This window comes from Mesoplodon densirostris, chromosome 14 (assembly GCF_025265405.1).
Source record: "Mesoplodon densirostris isolate mMesDen1 chromosome 14, mMesDen1 primary haplotype, whole genome shotgun sequence".
In the NCBI taxonomy this organism is placed as follows: Eukaryota; Metazoa; Chordata; class Mammalia; order Artiodactyla; family Ziphiidae; genus Mesoplodon; species Mesoplodon densirostris.
This window is the reverse complement of record NC_082674.1, coordinates 78,733,533-78,754,816: the sequence shown is the minus strand read 5'-3', so window position 1 is coordinate 78,754,816 and position 21,284 is coordinate 78,733,533. Positions and strand designations below refer to the sequence as shown.

The 21,284-nt window shown below is 53.3% G+C and overlaps 1 protein-coding gene across 1 annotated transcript in view; it reads left to right on the top strand.

Annotated features, from left to right (window-relative positions):
* Positions 1-8,595: 8,595 nt before the first annotated feature.
* Positions 8,596-21,284, top strand: part of PAX8 (paired box 8) — a 32,556-nt gene continuing 19,867 nt past the window's right edge. Inside the window, exons 1-7 of the mRNA XM_060116999.1 lie at positions 8,596-8,612; positions 8,816-8,856; positions 15,181-15,346; positions 17,820-18,017; positions 19,390-19,478; positions 19,761-19,886; positions 20,125-20,300. Of these exons, the coding sequence (XP_059972982.1) occupies positions 8,596-8,612; positions 8,816-8,856; positions 15,181-15,346; positions 17,820-18,017; positions 19,390-19,478; positions 19,761-19,886; positions 20,125-20,300 (813 nt within the window). The remainder of the gene's footprint in view (positions 8,613-8,815; positions 8,857-15,180; positions 15,347-17,819; positions 18,018-19,389; positions 19,479-19,760; positions 19,887-20,124; positions 20,301-21,284) is intronic.

Below are 21,284 nucleotides of genomic sequence, written 5' to 3'. Positions count from 1 at the left end.
GAGTCAGCCCACCTTGAGTCCCAACCAGAGGTCAATCCCACGTGGAGTCTCTCATGCCAGCCTTCTGAAGAGACAGCCCTTCTCCCTGCCCAGCACCCCCTCCACCCAGAGATTTCCCATCTGGCAGTAGACAGGAGTGGGTCGGACTCAGGTGCAGTCTCGGGTCTGCTCATAACTGGCTGTGCAGAAGCCATTAACCTTCCAAGATGGTGTCTTCATCCACAAGATGGGTTCAAAGTGCCAGGCCCTCCCCCTGCCATAGAATGATGGTGAAGATCCATCCCCGATACAGCCAAGGCCCAATGGATATTTGCTGAATTGAATTTCAGAATCACTTACCTGACAGCACTTTGAAAGGGCACTGCAAATGTTGGGTGAGTTCATAACCAACCTTTAGACTGGATCCAGAAAGTTCGTGAAAGGAGGAGAAGCCTGGAAGTCCTGGTGGACTTGGGGGAAACACGGCCTGGCTGGGCAAGGGTGATGGACGCCTGCAGGAAGCTTTGCTGTGTCATGTGTTGATGCTCTTGCATTAAAGGAGAATTTGCCACTTGATGGAAGGATCGGGAACGGAGCAGGACGGCGGCTCTGTGGGAGGATGGCGGTGTCAAGGGAAGCAGGTGCACCTAGAGAGGGTCAGGTGTTAGAAAGCGATTGCTCTCTGCCTGTGACCGAGCCTGCCTTATACTGGAAAGTCACTTGGAGGGGCGACCAGGCATCCAGGAGAGGAGCCCAAGGGGGATTCCCCAAGCCTCCTGTGCCCAGCTCTGAGCTAGAACTTCGTTAATCTGTGCATGTGTTTGCTGGGGCTGCCGTAACAAAGTACCACAAACTAGGGGACCACACAACAGACATGTGTTGTCACAGGGCTCTGGAGGCTGGAGGTCTGAGAACAAGGTGTTGGCAGGGTTGGTTCCTTCTGAGGGCTGAGAGGGAGAATCTGTTCTGTGCTCCCCTAGCGTCTGGTGATATGCTGGCCGTCGTTGGTGTTCCCTGGCTTGGGACAGCATAACTCCAGTCTTCACGTAGCATTCTCCCTCCCTGTGTGTCTCTCTCTGTGTCCAAATTTCCCCCTTTAAAAGTTCACAGGGCCTCCCTGGTGGCGCAAGTGGTTGAGAGTCCGCCTGCCGATGCAGGGGATACGGGTTCGTGCCCCGGTCTGGGAGGATCCCATATGCCGCGGAGCGGCTGGGCCCGTGAGCCATGGCCGCTGAGCCTGCGCGTCCGGAGCCTGCGCGTCCGGAGCCTGTGCTCCGCAACGGGGGAGGCCACAACAGTGAGAGGCCCGCATACCGCAAAAAAAAAAAAAAAAAAAAAAAAAGTTCACAGCCACATTGAATTAGGGCCCACACTAATGGCCGCATCTTAACTCGAGCATCTGCAAAGACCCTTTTTCCATATAAGGTCACATTCCGAAGCACAGGGGCTTAGGACTTCCACGTGTGAGTTTTGGGGGACTCAGTTCAATGCATAACAATCTGAGTGCTGCAGGTGGTGGGTCTAGCTCAGCCCCCCACTTAGTCCTTTAGCTGCTTTGGGTCCGAGTAACACTAGCTGTAGAAGCTCTGGTTTGGGACCGACAGAGAGAGGAGAAGCAACATGTGTTCTCGAGAGCCTTTCTTGTTTCTCACAGCCCCATGCTTCCACAGAGGAAGGGACTCTGCTTCCCAGACCCAGAACCCCCAGAAAAGAGCTTCAAGACTGGGTTCTCCACAGAAGCAAATCAAATGACAAGCAAACTGATAAGAGGATCAGGACTCTTCCAGGCTGTGCCTGGGCTCGGAACACAGTCTATCCAATCCCCACCGCCGTTTTCCTTCACTGTGGCCAAGATGGCCCCAGTTGAGATGGCACTGAGGTCCCAAAGGGCCCCCCTGGGATGTGGAATGAATGGGAACTTGGGTCAGAAAACGTGAGCTGAGCCCGGCTCTGCCATGAAGTGAGTCTGTGGCATCAGGCAGGTGGCCTCCCCTTCCTGGCCAGGGACCCTCTCAGACATGCCCCGCAGCCTTGCACACGTACACGTCCCCTCAATCGTCCATCATCAGAGCATCTCTCTCCACTGTCATGCAGGTCACGCACAGCCTGAGGGCCCATTGTGTGCCACGTCCCTCGTCTTTCTACAGGTGGCCTCAGGGCCACCCCCTGGGAGTTTCCTCCATGGAAAGTTGCCCAAAGTCCCCCCACAAAGCTATATCTGCACCCCCTTCTGGTAGCTCCTGGCCTCTATTCCCAGACCTGAGGGCAGTCCCGCAGGTGTGGATATTAGGACTAAAGGGACAGTAGACATGATCTGTGCCCTTCAAGCCGGATGAAGAAACTGAGGCACAGACAGGAGGGTCCCAGAGTGGGCAGGACCCAGGTCTCCTAGCTCTCAGCCTCCCACACCCCGTTTCCTCCCTGAAACCACAGCCTACAGGCTGAGCCTGCTCTGCTGTGCCTTCCTGTTTCTCAGGCAGCCTTGAGTGGCTTTTAGAGTGTATAATCTGCTTTGCTACCATGCCTGGTTCTGGGGAACCACCTGTCGACAGGTGTGGTAGCCACCGATATGCAGTTTTTTGTCACAGATTTTGCTCAGTGTGTCGGGCTCACAAGAGCAGCTGTTCTTCATTTGTTCCTACCTGTTTGGCTCCACAGGGTGGCTAGGCCCCCCTCCTGCCCCCGCCCCGGGCCTGAGGGCTCCATACCCACCACACACACACACACTCACACACACACACACAACACACTCACACACACACAAGGACAGGAACAGACATACGCACACACAGGGACAGGAACAGACACACACACACACACTCACACACACAAGGACAGGAACAGACACACACACACACACTCACACACACACACACACAAGGACAGGAACAGACACACACACATGAACAGGAACAGACCCACACTCACACACACTCACACACACTCACACAGACACACACAGACAGGAACAGACACACACACAGACAGGAACAAACACACACACGCGCAGGGACAGGAACAGACACACACACACATACACACACACAGGGACAGGGACAGACACACACACTCACACACACTCACACACACACGCAGGGACAGGAACAGACACACACAGGGACAGGAACAGACAAACACACACACACACACACAGGGACAGGAACACACAGAGACAGGAACAGACACACACACACACAGGGACAGGAACAGACACACACAGAGGGACAGGAACAGACAGACACACACACACTCATACACACAGAAATGTGCACACACACCCCATGGGTATTCCATGGGCTTGTGAAAAGAATTGAAGGAGATAGTGCTTGTGAATGGATTTTAATACTTTAAGGTTCTATAAGGTGCCAGGTGTGATTAACCTGTAAGTTTCTCAAGGGCAAGCACGCTGTCTTCTAGTCAGAAGCCATCTCCCCACATACATGTAGCCTGGAATATTATTAGACATAGAGTGGGAGCTCAGTGAATTGAAATCTAATGAACTGAAAATTGCTTTAATATAGAATCATTAAAAAAAATAAACAGCATTAATATCCGCAGGCCTCTGACCCCAGGGGGAGGTGAAGGTACAGCACAGTGATTTGTGCAGATGCTGGGCTTCCAAGGGCAGGTTCAGTGGGTGCTGACCACCTGCCTCATGCCCACTCTCCCCCAAATGCAGGGGCCCTGGCCCTTCCCACTGCAGCCCCGGGTGCGTGATGCCAGGAGTCTGGAGGCATCTAAGAGGCTCCGTGGGAGGGAAGGAGCCAAGAATGACCTCTAGGAAACCTCCAGAAAGCACCGGCAAGTCCCATTTGCAGCCTTTGACTGGAAGTTCGCATTTAATCAGTTAATTCATGCTTTCAATATGTATTTATTGACCATCTAATGAGAGGACATAAAACTCTGGGCAATCACCAGAGGAACTTTTTTGAAAACACAGACAGCATGCCAAGAGATTATGGTTGAAGTGACCGAGGTGGAAAGTTTCTGAATGCCCCCAAGAAGCACCGCTCTCCTCTCCGCGATGCAAGCTTATACGGTCAGATAGGACACTGCACCTGCCCTCGAGGAGCTAGGCATCCAGGGGACAGGCAGAGCCCTAGCCCCAAGAAAGGCCAATAACGACACTCCGATGGAGGGCTGTGAAGCAGGGAGGTCAGTGGAGAAGAAGGTAGGGGATAGTGAAGGTTCCTGAGAGGTGATCCTGAGCGGCTTCTGTCCTGGGAAACATGATGGCCAGGATGCGGGATGCGTTTTAGCTGCCCCAAAGCTACATCCGCAGAGAGAAGCCTTCCCCTCTTCAGGAAGAGGAGGGAGTATGTCTCCAGTCTGGGAAACAGGGTTGGAGGAGAGATGGCGCCCAATATGAGTCACAGGAAGAAAGTGGCCCAATGCTGTTTGGCGTCCTGGTACACAATCTATGGGATCTGAGAAGCTTCCAGAGGCCTCCAGAAATCTTTTTTTTTTTTTTTTTTAGAAGATGTTGGGGGTAGGAGTTTTATTTATTTATTTATTTATTTTGGCTGTATTGGGTCTTGGTTTCTGTGCGAGGGCTTTCTCTAGTTGTGGCAAGCGGGGGCCACTCTTCATCGCGGTACGCGGGCCTCTCACTATCGTGGCCTCTCTTGTTGCGGAGCACAGGCTCCAGACGCACAGGCTCAGTAGTTGTGGCTCACGGGGTCTAGTTGCTCCACGGCATGTGGGATCCTCCCAGACCAGGGCTCGAACCCGTGTCCCCTGAATTAGCAGGCAGATTCTCAACCACTGCGCCACCAGGGAAGCCCCAGAAATCTTTGAGACAGCCCCGAAGGGTAGCCCAGCATGGGAGGCCTTGGGCGGGGTGACCCCTCTGGGCTCAGAACAGCACATTTCGTCCCACTTACCTCCAGCTCTCTTCAGCCCCCTCATTTCCGAGCCTTCCAGACTTTCGGGACAAGTCAGGGCCTCTCATCAAGTACTTTTCTGAGGGAGCTTAGAGATCCACTGACATTTACAGCAGCTCCAACCCTGGAAATCCACTCCCTGGGTCCCTTCCTGGGAGGGGAGTGACAGAGTTAATCTAAGGGCTGAGGGAGGTGGATAAAGGCCTTGAAACCACACAGTAAAGCCAACCAGATTAATAGAAGAAGAGAGAGGGGGGTGGACCATTAGGAAGACAAAGAGAAAATCATGCTGGAGCAGTAGAAAGGGAAATCTAATATCAACTAGGGAAAAATAAATGGAGATTAGGGCAAACAAATTAGCTTTAATGGGTTCAATGCTAATACAAGAATAACAGCCGAGCTGCGAATGCCTTTGAGGGTAAGATGGGATAAAGAACCAGAGCAGTCATGCAGGCGATGATAAGGACGGTGCAGGGAGGGGGTTCAGGCAAAGGAGTGAGGGGCGGGGGGAAGGTAGAGAGGAGGGAAAGCTCAGGGTGAGTGGGTGGGAGAGAGGTGCAGTGGGGGGGCCTGCTGTCTTGGACAGGAGTGGAGGGGACTGGGGAAGGGGCTGAGAAGAGCAGAGGCCATCAGCAAGGGATGGAAATAAAAGCCAGCAAGGCAATGGGAGGAGACCAGGGACAGAGGAAGAACCCCCCCCCCCCCCCCGAGCAGCAAAGACGGGGTAGAAAGGGAGCGCGGGTGGATGGAAATCAAGAGAGTGGAGGAGGATCAGCCAACGTGGAAGAGGGAGAAATTTAATGTAATTCCGTTCATTCTCTGGCTAAAGAAAGTCATAGAAAAGGAAAAATTCAGCCCCAACCAAATGAAAACCCAGAGAGGCTTCTGAAGTGGGCTTCGCAATGCACGCATGCTTGGTAGGTGACGTGAAGACACATGCGCCCTCAAAGAAGGGTCTGACTGTCCATCCAGAATAACCACACGCTGCCAGGGGCAGTGCCGGGACATCCGGGAGCCCTCAGCTTGAGTCTCAGTTCTGCCCCAGTGCAGCCTTGGGCAAAGTTACAGACAGTCTCTACTTTTATCTCTCCATCTGCAAAAATGGGGATAATGTGCTGTTATGGGAACTGAATGAGAAGATGCACTTAGGGAGCTCAGCCTGGCTCCAGAGTGAGCCCCTCCCACCATGCTGGCTGTCAGTCTAATTCCGAAGCATTGACTCCTGGGAGAAGGGGGGTGAATACTGAAAGTAACCCTTTCTCCCTTCCTCCTTCCCCTCTTTCCTCTTTTTTTTAAGTCCAATCTTGGTAAAATACCAGCCAAGTTTGGTTCTTTCCCACCTAGAGACTAATCCAGGGGACTGTCTCCTTCCCTCCATCCCTGCCAGCCCTCTCTACCTGTTGGACTTGAAAAAATAGGGCTGAGCCCTCCTACCCTCTGGGCTGATCTAAGTCAAGAGCATGCAAAGAAGCCAGACTTCTTCCCTATTATTCCAAGGGCTCTGGGGGACCCTCAGACCTGCCAGAACTTCAGAGTGTAGGAGGCCGGAAGCTGGTCCTCATGGTCTCACAACCTGGGGGCCTCTTGTGCTGAATTAAAGTGCATGGAGGCCCCACAAGAGGGACAGTGGCCAACAGGCCAGGAGAACAAATCAACAAGAACAAGCCTAGGAATCAATGAATAACCACCTAGCAGGGAACCCAGGAGGGGAGAGAGGAACTGGGATTACTTCCTGCCCCTCAGGGCATTCCAGAACCTTGCCCTTTGCTCATCACTAAGGATTTTGGAAGAGGAAGAGCAGAAAATGATCCAGGCAGGAAGATAGGGTAGATGGGGTGGGAGAGCTTTGTCACTTGCTGAGAAAGTAAGCTCATTACATTGAAACCATTCCCAGAAAACTATACCATCCAAGAGGGCGGAGACCCACCTGTCTTGATCCCTAGGTATCCCCGGAGCCTGGAGCCGTGCCTGGCAGGGGAGCAGGTGGTAATGGAGAATGTTTGTCTGAGTGCTATCTGGGCACTGTGTTACGCAGATCACACAACACACCTAGGAAGAGAGGCGGAGAGAGGTGAAGTCCATGCCAAATTCAGAGGTGGAACAGAGGTTTGAATGTCAGCGGTCTGTCTCCTGAGCCTGTTCTTCTAACCTTTACCTACACAGATTCAGTGCATGAAAATAAATGAATAGATGAACCTCAGCCGCTCATCAGGGTGAGAGGACAGATTTGCAAGCTGCGTATCAGTTTGGGCTTCTATGAGGGACCGATAAGTGGGCCCTGTGATGGGGGTGGAAGGCTGGAGGGTGGTGCAGGGCCTTCCTCTTGTTGCATGTGGTTCTTGCCAGTGTTACCTCAGCAGCAGGTGATCCAGAGGCCAGCAATCCCGGAACCAGCCTCCTGTGCCCCTCAGATATACCAGCAGCAGCCAGGAGGTGCCATCACCTCGGAGGTCCAAGCCCCAGCTCCCTGGGCCCCTCCTCCACATGTCCAAGTTCTGATAACTCCAGCCTCTTCCTTTGCTTCCCCAGTCCTACGAATGGTGGCTTCTTCCACAGTTACTGTCTCAGGGGTACCCCAGTGCTCCTCTGTGCTCTTACAGCCTCCGCCTAGAAAAGCAAGTCCCTCCATGAAAGCCCCTCTGTTGAAATACCTAGAAACAGGTCTGTGTTTCCTGACTAGCCCCTGACCGATGCTCTACTTAAAGGTCTGAAGAAACAAGATTCCAAGACTGGCTTGGTTGTGTACTTGGCCTTGAACCCAGAACACAGTGCTGAGCTCCCCGGCAGTGAGATCTGGGGTAGCAAATCTTTTTACTGATAGGACCCTGGCAGACATCAAGGGGTAGCACCACCCTGCAGCCCTGAGTCAGAAATCTGTCAAGTGGGCCTCTGAGTCTGGGATGTCCGAGCTCCCCAGTGGGATAGCTTTTGCTACTAAACGGAGGTCCTCCCTAGCTGGAGCCGTCTCTCGTGATTCCTTCCCTCGGTGCATGCTGAAATCTCGCCACCGGAGCTATAAATTCCTTATCATTCTCCATAACCCTCTACAGCCAGGGTTAGAAGGAAAAGGCTTCCCAACTTAGAACCCAAAGACTCAAGTTGGTGACAGTTTTCTCATTGGTGTAAACTGGTGACAATAGCAGTCATCTCACAGAGTGCTCCTGCCAGATCTACAGGGCAGTGTGTGGGCTGTAACGCTCCCTGCAAAGGTGTGAGCCCGGCAAGTGCCACACATTTAATGTTGACCTTGAAGGTTGGATGTAAAAGCCAACAGGAAGGCCGCTGCATTCATCCCATGGCTCCTGCAGAAGGAAGGCAAACCTCTCTTTTCCTGTGCCATGATGTCTGGACTCCTTTTTTTAAAAAAAAAAAAACAACCCATGTCTAAGAGTATATGTCTTTGAAAGAGACAGAATTCTGCTGAGGGCAAAGAATGTGTGGGCTTCACTCAGCTTGCTTTGGACCTGCTTTCTTGCCTCCCTCCCTCCCTCTCTTCCCTCCCTTTCCTCCTTCCTTCCTTCCTTCCAGGAATTAACTTAACCAGCATTTAGTGGGTACCTACTGTGCATCAAGCATTATACCAGATATTAAGGTTTCAGAGATAAAGAAGCCAGGCAGAGGGAACAGCATGTGCAAAGGCCCCAGAGCAGGAGGATATGCACCAATAGCTCCAAGGTCATGCCCAAGGCCCGTGAGGGTGTGGAATGGAGAGTGTGGTGGGAGGTGGCATGCGATGAAGCTGAAGGACAGGTTTTGTGTGTGTGTGTGTGTGGTACGTGGACCTCTCACTGTTGTGGCCTCTCCCGTTGCGGAGCACAGGCTCCGGACGCGCAGGCTCAGCGGCCACGGCTCACGGGCCCAGCTGCTCCGCGGCATGTGGGATCTTCCCGGACCGGGGCATGAACCTGCGTCCCCTGCATCGGCAGGTGGACTCTCAACCACTGCGCCACCAGGGAAGCCCTGAAGGACAGGTTTTATGCTTGCATGGCAGCTGGTGTCATGACCAACCAAGACCACCCTAGAGGAGGTGACTCTATCACCCGGAGATTTCCGATAGGAAGTTGAATATAAAAACGGAGGAAAGATCTGGGCTGGAGATACCTGGATGCCCACGATGCCATCAGTACAGGGGTGGTAAGTAAAACAACAAGAGTAGGTGAGATCACCATGGATGATGTTGTAGAGTGAGCACAGCACTGGGATCTGAGAGAAGCCTGGGAAAAAAAGGGATATCACAGAACAAATGAGGGAAGAGAGCTGCGTTAAAGAGAAACACAAGGAACCGGGACCAAGGACCAAGCCTTGTATGGAAGCCTCTTTAAGAGGGAGGGCTTAGCACCCTCCACCACCTGCCGTCCACTGAGTTCCTAGCATCTGAGCACCTGCTAAGCATGAGGCACGTCGTGAGGTGACCCCTGAACAGCAAGGGAGGAAAGGAAGGACATAGGAACAGCCAAGTGTGACTACTTATTGAGAAATTTGGTTGAAAACAATAGGAAGGAAAAGTTTCATAGTCAAGGGGAGGTTTTGTTTTGTTTTGTTTCATTTTGTTTTGTAAGCAGGGGCTGGGAAGGCAGCATAAATAGATTTAATTGTGTGTGTAGGTCCAGGCAATGAACCTGGTCAAAAGGGAGACGTAACTCACATAAAAGACATGGGAGGATGGTGTATGGAGTTGGGTTCCAGAACAGGTGGAAGGATGAGGAATCAGTGAGAAAGGGACGAGAATCACAAGCGGCAGCTTTACCAACCGACTGTCTCTCTTCTCCGGTTACCCTTGGGAGAAGTGCAAGGCGCAGAGACCAAGGTCATGCAGCAAGTTGAGGGTAAAGCCAGATGCACAATGCTGCTTCTCGGTGTGCTGGCCCCTTTGTCCTAATCCAAGGGTCTAATGTGCCCAGGTGACCTATCACCTCATAGATGCTGGAGGGACCCGGAGTGTAGACTTGGGGTGGAAGGTGGGACAAGAGGTTGGAACACTGGGTTTCCATGGTCCTGGAGCGTTTTCTTTAGGAGTGTTTTGAGGCAGAGGCCCTGGCCTTTATTCCAGAAGGCACCAAGCCAACGGGGGCTGCTGTGAGGTTACAGTGGGAGATCACAGGCCTGCAGGTGAGCATGCTGGGGAGACATCACTGAACTGAGATTGTCAGAGACTGGGTAGGGCTGGCATCGCCATTCCTTGGGGAGTGAGAGTAGGCCTGGTGGCGAGATTTACAGGACATCCCAAAGCAGCTGCTGAATCCCCCGCTATAGTCCTGCCAAGGCTCAGATGCTCACCTTGACACTCTTTGGGGCTGAAACAAAAATCCCCAGGTAGTTAAGTGGCAATTTTCACAGCACATTGAACCATTGTCACTTTCGGACTGGGCAGTGATGTGAGGAATCAGACAGAAGGTGAAAGGGGGAAAGTATCCAAGGATGGGACTCGAGGGTCCCGTGGTGGGGAATCCACTCACCAACCATCACCATAGCCCCTCACATTTGTAAAGCATTTTTCTGCCACGTATATTTACTGCAACATTAATTAAAGTTTTGTGACAGGTGCTAGGTAGACAAAGATGGGGCCCCTGCCCTTGAGAACTCATAAAGGAATCTAAACAGATCAAGGTGCTGTTCGGTGCAGCCAGTGCTGTGACTGAGACTTGGGCAAAGGATTATGGGCCACAGGGACTCCCCTGGTGGTCCAGTGGTTACTACTCTGCACTGTCACTGCAGGGGATACGGGTTCAATCCCTGGTCGGAGAACTAAGATCCCACGTGCCGTGCACATGGTGCAGCCAAGAAAAATAAAATTAAAATTAAAAAAAGGATTATGGGGCACAGGGAAATTATCCTGCATCTCAAGGGTCTGGGTATCCATACTCGTAATAAGAGTTTGGGGCAATGACCTCTCTCTTGTCCTCCTACTCTCCCTACTCCTCAGAGCCCTGTAAGGAGTGAAGAATGTCCAAAGAAAGGCCTAAGACCTCCCCAGATGGTCACTTTTCCAAAGTATACATTTCTGAACAGCAGGCTTCAGCCAGAGCTTTGCAGACTCCCTTGCTGTAGGCTCAGTGCTCTCTGCCCCCAGGCAACTTGGCATCCCCTCGTGTGCGGACTTCACACTCAGAACCCACTTGGGTCCGGCCAGGCCGTCTCGTCTTTCTCCTCCACCCTCCAGATCATACAAAGGGCCTGAACAAAGGGCCTTTGTTCAGAAAGCGTCAAACCTCTTCCTGGGTCACACCTTTCCCTGCTTCCCACTCGTTCCTGGCTTCCAGCCTCAGAGCCCACCCTGTCCACACGGATAGGTGGTCAGCATTGTGGGCGGCCGGGTCTTCCCTGGGTCAGGAAGGAAGGATGCACCCACCTCTGGGCGTTTGATGGTGACTCGCCCAAAGGCGTCTACTCCCCCGCACCGGACACAGGAGGGACAAAAGCCCTTCCGTGATGGGGACTGAGCTCCAAACCTCAAAGCAGAGGTCCCGTCTCCCTCTGCAGCCAGCAGGCTCTTTCCAAATCCTCCACCCTGATTCTCCGACAGCCACAGTAAATGTCTTTCCATTTCTTGAGAGCACCAAAGTCTTGTGTGTGGATTTTCTTCCTGTGGAAGCTTCTTCACCTGGTTACCTCCTGGTCATTCCACCCTTCAGCTTCCCTCTGACTGCTTACGGGCTCCCCTAGCATCTGACTTATCTCTTTCAAGAAACTTCTCCCCTAACATGGTGATTTCCAATTTATCTTATTGCATCCTTCCAAAGATTGTAAGTTCCTCGAGGGTCAGGTTTCTTGTCTTGTTCAAGGTGATATCCTCAGTGCTTTGATTCATGGTAGGTACTTGGTATATCTGTGCTGAGATCAAAAGAGATGAAAACTGTAATATACAAACAATAAGAATTATTATTCTAAGAAGATGGGGCTAAGATGGAGGTGTACATGTAGTTAGTTATTCTCTGAAATTTTCTTTACCAGCTCTTGGCCTAGGTCAGCAGCAGACACTGCAAATAGTGTTATTTAGCTTCCGTTCAGTGGATGGAAACACTATGGTTGAAAAAAACCCCAAATTTCTCAAATGATAAAATTAAAACAGGAAGTAAATGGAGTGTAACCCTTAAAAAATTATATTAAAAATATATGGAGGGAAAGACATATATGATATCGCTTATATGTGGAATCTTTAAAAAATGATACAAATAAACTTATTTACAAAACAGAAATAGACTCACAGACTTAGAGAACGAACTTATGGTTACCAGGGTGGAAGGGTCGGGGGGGAGGGATAGATTGGGAGTTTGGGATGGACATGTTCACATTGCTATATTTAAAATAGATAACTAACAAGGACCTACTTTAAAAAAAAAAAAGACTACATGATAAAAAAATATATACATAGAGGGATAAACAAATTAAGAAGAAGGAGAAGCAGCAGCCTTGGCGAAAAAAAGAAATTACTCCTCAAAAAGAGATTTAAAGAATTTTTTAGAAGAGTTTAAGCAACTTTACAGAATAAAAGAAACTGGTGAAAAAATAATTAAAACAGGCAGAGTCAACACAGGAGTCTGACCCAACGCCCTTTGCACAGTAACACAAAGAACTCAGAAGCCAATAAAATAAAGCACCAGAGACGTCACAGTGTAGGGGCCAGAGCTATGAATACATCTTTCCCTTCATACCAATGCTGGCTGATCTAGTAAATAACCTTTCAGGAGGGTTCCTGAGAGCTTGGGTTTCTAAGGATCCTGATCAGCCCTTCAGGAAGATTTAGGACGATGGCCCGCACGCTTCAATGGAGAAACAGGGTAGATTTGTTTTTAGGCACAATTCCCAGTTCATGCCACCAAGAAATGGCGTTTGGCTTTTTAAACCTATTACCTTTCTAGGGGTGAAGAGCTCCACCTGTAGGAACCCTCGTTTCTAGATGTAGAGAACCTAGCACAACATCTAAGCTCCATGGACCACGTGGGAGCCTAAATTCTGGAAAATGGGGACAAAGCTGGGAGGCCTTGTCTGTTTGGGTGGCTGTCTGGCGCCCCCTTGTGTTCAGTGTCTGGACCCAAAAGAGCCGAAAAGCAGCTCGGATGGAGTGAGCGTCAAATGGCTGAGCTATTTTCCACCAACAGCCTGTGGCCAATGAGAAGCCAGAGGAGCGGGCTCAGGAGTGGATGCAGGCCCCTCCGCTGACCATCTGGGATGTCTTCCCAGCCCTGGTGGAAGCACACTTTCTAGGACAAGCTGCCTAGAACGGGACAGGTGGAAGCAGCGCCCAAGGTCACCCAATTGTCTCCACCAGGGAGATGGATCATCGTGTCCCTCCTGCTGGATGTTTTGCCAGCGGGTTTTTCCTCTGGACTTAGTGCCCAGGCCAGAGGCGCTTATAGACTCTTTTAAAAAAAAACAACAAAAAAACAGATATTCACTGCTCTGCTGAAAACAGCTTGGGCCCCTGAGGAGACATTGCAGGGGCAGTTTTGAACGTGCTACGTCAGTGGGCCGTAATAGGCACGGTGTGCCTAGCAGAGGTACATCCCACCCTTGGCCATAAATAACGGGCTGACGCAGAAAGCCTGGCACTGGCTCTTCCTCCTCCCCTGCCTGCTCCACCTGCCTCCCATCCCCGGGGTTCTGCCATCCCAGATCACCAAATCATGCCCCTGGTGTGAAGACGCCCTCAGCTCCCGGGCAGTGGCACCTCCAGTGTGGAAGTGCATGGCTGGTGCCAAGCTTCCAGGGTCAGTTCTGGCCACAGAGTGGGGCTTACCCAGCAGCTCTGATGGGAGCCTTAATCCCTGGTTAGATCCTGGCTCTTCCTCATATAAGCTGAGTCACATCAATTGTCACTGAAAATCTCTAAGCCCCAGTCTCCTCATCGGCAAAAGGAAGATCTCAGGCCTGAACTTAACCCAACCTGTATCTAGGGGTTTTAGAGAGTTAAGTATGTTGATAAATCGAACAGACACCTTCTTGCCTCTAAGCCTTTGCACATGCTGTTCCCACTACCTGGAACAGTTTTCCTCCTCATCTCCTTCTCCAGTCTGACCTCTCTTTATCTTCAGTCTCCACTTAGACTTCTTCAGAAACCCATCTATGGTCCCCTGAGCCTGGGCTTGGTCCCCTCCAGGGGCTCCCATAACCCCCTGCATGTCCCCGGTCCCACATTGACCATGTGGTATGGTCATTGGCCGGTCTAGATCCTCACTTGAACCCTATGAGCCCAAAGCAGGGATCACATCTGCATTATTCACCTCGACATCTGCAGGGCCTGGTGCAGCGTTTGGCACGTAGTATGCACTCAGTAAATATGTGTTGAATAGGTGGATGGGCTCAGAATGAAACACAGGCTGGGGCCAGAGGGTAGAGGCCAGTCAGGAAGGCAGCTAACGAGACAGGCGCACATCAAAGCGTGTCTACGTTGTGCATCACCACCCACAGCCCGACATGTCAGTCCTGGAGGCCCTGGAACGTGGGCCAGTGAGGCCTCTGCCTTTGCCCTTGCAGTGCCCCTAACAGTGCTCGGGCCATTCAGGCCGGGAACCCACGGACAGGGCCCACTCTGTCCAAGCTCAACCAGAGAAGCTCTCCTTTTATTGTTTTGTGTCTGTGTTTCTCAACGTGATTGTGCTTAAAAATCTGGCCCTATGGGGGCTTCCCTGGTGGCGCAGTGGTTGAGAGTCCGCCTGCCGATGCAGGGGACACGGGTTCATGCCCCGGTCCGGGGGGGTTCCCGCATGCCGTGGAGCGGCTGGGCCCGTGAGCCATGGCCGCTGAGCCTGCGCGTCCGGAGCCTGTGCTCCGCAACGGGCGAGGCCACAGCAGTGAGAGGCCCGTGTACCGAAAAAAAAAAAAAAAAATCTGTCCCTATGGTTCAAAAGAAGAACAAGAATGAGAAACTTAAATACCACTGATTTCATCCTATGCCCTCATTTTATAGATGAGGAACAGAGACGCAGAGAGGACAGGGGGATTTTCCCCAAGGTCACAGAGCTCAGTATCAGAGTAGGGAGAGCCTGAATCCTCAACTCTTTTAGATACTTTCTAGAGGGAGGGAGGGAGGTGTTGGGGTTGTTATTTGGAGGTGCTGAGGGTCTGAGAGGAGACCCCCCAAAAGGTCCTCAAAGTGGGATGTCCCCCCTCTGAGGCATCATACATGCCCCTCAGCCCGCCAACCCGAGCTAGCCCTCCTCAGAGGTGGGAAGCAGGACGGGGTGCAGCGGGAACGCCAGAGGGTGTGACCCACGGTGGGAGTTCAAGTTCAGGGGCTTCTCAACATCCAATGTCCACACGCAGGCTGATTCTCTGCCTGGTGGCCCTGACAACTGTCCCCCGGACTATTGTGTTTCAGGCCATGGAGGGCTGAACCAGCTGGGAGGGGCCTTTGTGAATGGCAGACCCCTGCCCGAAGTGGTGCGTCAGCGCATCGTGGACCTGGCCCACCAGGGCGTGAGGCCCTGCGACATCTCTCGCCAGCTCCGAGTCAGCCATGGCTGTGTCAGCAAGATCCTTGGCAGGTAAGCTCGAAATTCACCCCTCACCGCCCTCCCTCTCGGGGGCTGGTGGGTTGTCCTGCTTGGGCCCCTGCACAGGACCTGAACAGGATGTGGTGGTGCTTCTGGGCTTCCCCCATCTGCTGCCCGTCTGTGGTTTCCTGCCTTTCCTTCCTCATTTGTCCATTTCTCCTTCCTTTCATTTCTCCCTCCCCCGTGGTCTCCTTTGCCCCATGTTCCATTTTCTATAGACTTCTTTGTTCCTAAAGCAGAAGAATCTTCCCCAAAGGCCCTCCCCCTGCTGAGACCAAGGGAAGGGAGCCACTGGGGAGGGGACACATGATCAGAGTTGACTCCCGAGGTCTAACCCCAGCTTGAGGGACGTCTGAGTTTGTGTTTCTCAAACCATAACTCCCAGAGTATCTGCCACAGAAGCACTGGGGTTGCTTGAGGAAATGCAGATTCCTAAGCCCCAGGCCACGCCTACAGCAGCCTCCCTGGGAGCCAGGCCCGGACGCTGTGATTTTTATGAGATAACCAGGTGACACTTACGCACACTAACTCCAGAGCAGCAGTTCACAACCCTGGCCACACGGTAGAGTCACCTGGGGAAACTTAATCTGAAAAAGAAATGGATGTCTAGGCCCCAGCCCACCCCAGTAAAGGCAGAACTTTCAGGGAATGAGTCCAAGTTTCGGTATAGTGTTAAGCCCTCCTCCAGTGATTCTAATTTCCTGCAGCCAGAGTTAAGAACTGCTAACCCTGGGCTTCCCTGGTGGCTCAGTGGTTGAGAGTCTGCCTGCTGATGCAGGGGACACGGGTTCGTGCCCCGGTCCGGGAAGATCCCACATGCCGTGGAGCGGCTGGGCCTGTGAGCCATGGCCGCTGAACCTGCGCGTCCGGAGCCTGTGCTCCGCAACGGGAGAGGCCACAACAGTGAGAGGCACACGTACCGCAAAAAAAAAAAAAAAAAAAAAAAAAAAAGAAGTGCTAACCCAAAGGTTCAGGAGGGACCAGAAGCAGCGAAGCTCTGGACCGACGCAGCCGTGTAGTCCACCCTGGAGGGCCACTTCGGGTGAGAAGAGTCCACACATGGGGGATTCGGGGCTTCGTGTCAGCTCGGTGTACCTATCTCCCTTACCCAACCTGTAAGTGGATTCAGGAGGAGTTCTGGTTCAAAAAGACCAAAGCCTGATCTGTAATTCAATGTGGAAAGCCCTGCTTTCCTGGCCGAAGTTGTCAGGGAAAAGCGTGGTCCCAGGCTGGGGTCAGTAGAGGCGTTCCCAAGATGGGCTGCAGTATCCCACGGAGGGGATGAGCGCCGGAGGGTGGTGACACATAAAGGGAGTTTTTTGTTTTGTTTTGTTTTGTTTTGTTGTTAAAGAAGATGTTGGGGGTAGGAGTTTATTAATTATTATTATTATTTTTTTTTTTTTTGCTGTGTTGCGTCTTTGTTTCTGTGCGAGAGCTTTCTCTAGTTGCGGCGAGCGGGGGCCACTCTTCATCGCGGTGCGCAGGCCTCTCACTATCGCGGCCTCTCTTGTTGCGGAGCACAGGCTCCAGATGCGCAGGCTCAGTAGTTGTGGCTCACGGGCCTAGTTGCTCCGCAGCATGTGGGATCCTCCCAGAACAGGGCTCGAACTTGTGTCCCCTGCATGAGCAGGCAGATTCTCAACCACTGCGCCACCAGGGGAGCCCATAAAGGGAGTTTTAAAGAACGAGATCTTATTTCATGGCAGAAGAGACCAGAGTTTCCCCAAGGAGGGGAGGCAGGCTATCCTGCTGAGGGATGCGGGGAAGGGGCGTGGAGACCCTGGGAGAATAGGCTCAGCCTAGAGGGCTGGACGTGGCCAGGGCTCCAGGCCAGACTGGGGTTCCAGAGTCCATGAGGACCAGCCTCAACTTGAACTGTGTAACCTGGTGGGAAACCAGTGGCTGGGGGTATGGGGTGGGGTGGAGGGGTGGAGGGGTTTTGTGGAGAACAAAGGTGAAACCAGCAAGGCAGGGCAGAGAGCCCAATGACCCCGCTGGCTTCCTGGGGAGGGAGGGGTAAAACCAGGATGGCCAAGGAGAACAGTAAGTCATGCTTCAGCCAAGAAAAGCTGGACAGAGCAAACCGCCACCGTGAACCTGTATGTACCCACAGAGCACATTCGTCAAAGTGCCCTTTCTAAGAAGGGAGGTGTTTTGTGCCCCATAAGGTGCTCAGACGCAGGAGACTGGCCAGAGGGACGACGGGAAAGAGAGAAGCCAGGTATCCCTGGGTGAGGTCTATTGAAGAGAGTTCTGGTTTGGCAGCGGCATAAACCTACCCATGCAAGGGAAACAGGCAGTGCCGGGAACATCGTGTTGGAAGCCGGCCCTGGGGGCACGATTCACCACCACCCCCAGCCCCTCCCCAGAAGCCGCGGAGGGGAACGAGAGTCTCTGGCTAAGTTCCTGCCCAAAGACCCCACCTGCTTACTGGGTACTTCTTTGGGGTTCTCTATTGGAGTAGGTACTACGAGACCGGCAGCATCCGGCCTGGAGTGATAGGGGGCTCAAAGCCCAAGGTGGCCACCCCCAAGGTGGTGGAGAAGATCGGGGACTACAAACGTCAGAACCCGACCATGTTTGCCTGGGAGATCCGAGACCGGCTCCTGGCCGAGGGCGTCTGTGACAACGACACCGTGCCCAGTGTCAGCTCTATCAACAGGTGAGCGGGACACCGCAGCCAGAGGCAGGGGAACCCGGGCTTTGGGGGAATCATGGCGGAGACCTGGCTTGAGTGGAACGGAGCCTGGGAAGGGGCGGCATGCTGAAGAGTCAGGCCGGAAGTGCCCCGGGCCCAGGGCAGGCACCACCCCCTCCAGCCTCCTCACTGCCATGGGGCATCCCCACCCTCACCCCTCTCCTCACCACACCGCCCCCTCGCCCCGTCCCCAACCCAGACTGTACCCACTGCAGTCTCCTTCCCCACACATCACATCCACTTTCATTCAATAAAAGAAACTGCCTCTTGCATTGATCCTTTCTTGAGCGAGGCACGAGACCCCCTAACTGGGCCTCATCCAAACACCCACTCCTCTGCTTAGTCATTCAGTCATTCACTCACCACCTCAATCATTCGTTCACTTGCTCACTCATTCATTCACATATAAGTCACTCACGTGTAGGCCCTGGGGACGCACAATCCTTGTCCATGTGGCCCTTACAGTCCAGTGGGAAAACACACTAATCGAGTCCTAATCAAGTGCCCATGCAAACAACTGTAAGAAATGCAGCTCTAAGTTTGGCTAAGGAGAGAAATATGAGGGTATTGAGCTGGCAGAGGGTGACTTTGTTTAGGGAGGTTCTGAAATGATGCCTGGAGCAAGAAATAACTAATAAGAGTTAACTAGGGGAAAGGGCAGGGGGGATGATGAAAGGAGCTCTGAGACAGCACGTGCCAAGGCCCTGTGGCGAACAGGCTCTTATACAAGAAGCTGAAAGAAAGCCAGTAGGTGGAGGAAGGGGAGCATGAAGTCAGCTGAGGTGGAGATGTGACGAAAGGCTGCAGTTCAGAGGCTGGGCACCGTGCTACGTATTCTCGCCTCTGACCTAGAAGCAATGGGAAGAACCTTGGCAGACGTTAAGCCCGAGGCTGCCTTGCATTTCAGAAAGTCCACTCTGGCTGCCATAGAAAGAAAAGATTAGAAAGGGTCAAGAGCAGAGAGGGGTGGGCCAGTGAGTGACCCTGGAGGGAGAGTTTGGTGCTGGCAGTGAGGGACGCAGAGAGGGATGGATGCTGGAGAGATTTACAAGGTCAAACCCACAGAACCTGATGGTGGGCTCGATGGAGGAGGGAGGGAGGCAGATGCTGAGCCCCACGTGCATTTATGCCTTGAGTGACCAGGGGGACTAATCGTGAAATGGGAACAGTGGGAAGGACCAGGCATGAGGAGTAAGGTCTCGGGTTTGAGTGTGGACAGGCTGAGTTTGAGGTGCTTTTACATACCCAAGTGGGATCTCAAAAAGGCAACTGGATCTGGGGCATCCAGGAGCCCTGTTTCCTTCTCTTCTAAGGGCCTTTCTCGTCTTCCTTACAGAATCATCCGGACCAAAGTGCAGCAACCATTCAACCTTCCCATGGACGGCTGCGTGGCCACCAAGTCCCTGAGCCCAGGACACACGCTGAGTGAGTACCAAGGGTGCCGCAGGCACACCCAGCCCCTTGCACACGCACACCCATCTGCATACACACCCAGAGTCACACACAAACACGTCCACACAGACACACCCAGGTGTGTAGACGGAGCCCTTCCGTCGGGACACAGCCTCGCTCTGAAATATTCCGGGGTGGAACCACCTCAGGCAAGACCCTTGTCACCCGCGGTGCCCCCGACCCCTCCACGGTGGCAGCAGGGGCTCTGAGGGGTGTCAGTTCCACGTCCTGACCCTCCGTCTCGCCCCACTGCAGTCCCCAGCTCAGCCGTGACGCCCCCAGAGTCTCCCCAGTCTGATTCTCTGGGTTCAACTTACTCCATCAACGGGCTCCTGGGGATCGCGCAGCCCGGCAGCGACAGCAAGAGGAAACTGGACGACAGTGAGTGTTGTGGGAACCCGAGGGCAGGCTGGGGGCGCAGGCGGGCAGTTTGCTGAGGCTCTGATGGGACACAAGACCCCTGCGGCCCAGGGCTTTCGGGCCGGTCTCTAAGCCACCCTGAGGCCCCGGGAGCCTGGTCCTTTCCCTCCCCTGAAGCAAGTCTGCTCCCCAGCTCGGGCCTCGGGGATGGGTGGACGGGCCCCTGAAAGCTTTCTCCCTGCCTGGGGACACCCGCCAGGTGACCAGGACAGCTGTCGGCTGAGCCTTGACTCCCAGAGCAGTGGCAGTGGGCCCCGCAAGCACCTTCGCACGGACGCCTTCAGCCAGCACCACCTTGAGCCGCTTGAGTGCCCCTTTGATCGACAGCAGTACCCGGAGGCCTATGTCTCCCCCAGCCACACCAAAGGCGAGCAGGTGAGGGGCCAGCCGGGAGTGGGAGATTAGCAGACAGTGGGGGGGGTGCTGCCGGAGCAAGGCACGGGCTCTGAGAGTTCCCTAATCAGCCTGAGGCTCTGGAAGCAGCTAGGAGTTGCCTGATGGGCTCAGGCGCGTGCTTCCTGCAGCTCCAAGGCCGTCACAGGCTTTGTTTCACCAGACGCTAGCTTCTTCCTCCTCATCCTCCCAGCCCTGTTGCCGTCCCTCACCCACAGCCTCTGAGCTTAGGGCAATGCAGCCAACCATGCCATGCCCCTGCCGCGGTGACTTCCCTAGACGGCGGGGTCAGGTCCCACAGCAATAAAGCCGCAGCTCCGGCCTCTACAGCGTGACCTCTGCCAGCAGCTCCAGCCCCGCCTCGGGCCACTCACGCCTGCCCACCCCGTGAGCCTTGTTCACGCTCCCCATCACGCCACACTTGCTCACACCCCTCTGCCCCAGCACGTGGTGTGCCCTCCTCGCAGAATGCCTTTCCTCCCACTTCTCTGCGTGGAAAAATACCACTCGGCCATTATGACTCAGCTCAAGCATCACCTGGTCCACGAATCCTTCCTCGCTCCTCAGACATGCTTCATCTCGCCCGCGCCCCTGCTTCTGTACGTCCGGGTGGCTGCCCCCCAGAACTCACGGGGTAGTGTAATTGCCTAGTGGACAGAGATGTAAAGACACAGCAGATTCCTTAAGGACAGAGCAGCATCTCAAAACATCTTTTTTTGTCTCCAGCACCTAACACTGCGCCCCTCTTATAACAGATGCTCAGTAAAGGTAGATTGAGTGAATGCCTTGAGAAATCCAGTGCAATAAACTACAAGCTACAAAGGAAGTTTTATTTCCGGTGCTCAGGGCAGGTGAAATGGCTTATCGTGGGCTGGCTTCTGTGAAAAGCTGGCAGAGATGTCCAAGGTCTCCCACAGAGCCCAGCAAAGACTCCACACCTCCGTCCGAACTGCCAGGCCCGCTGGC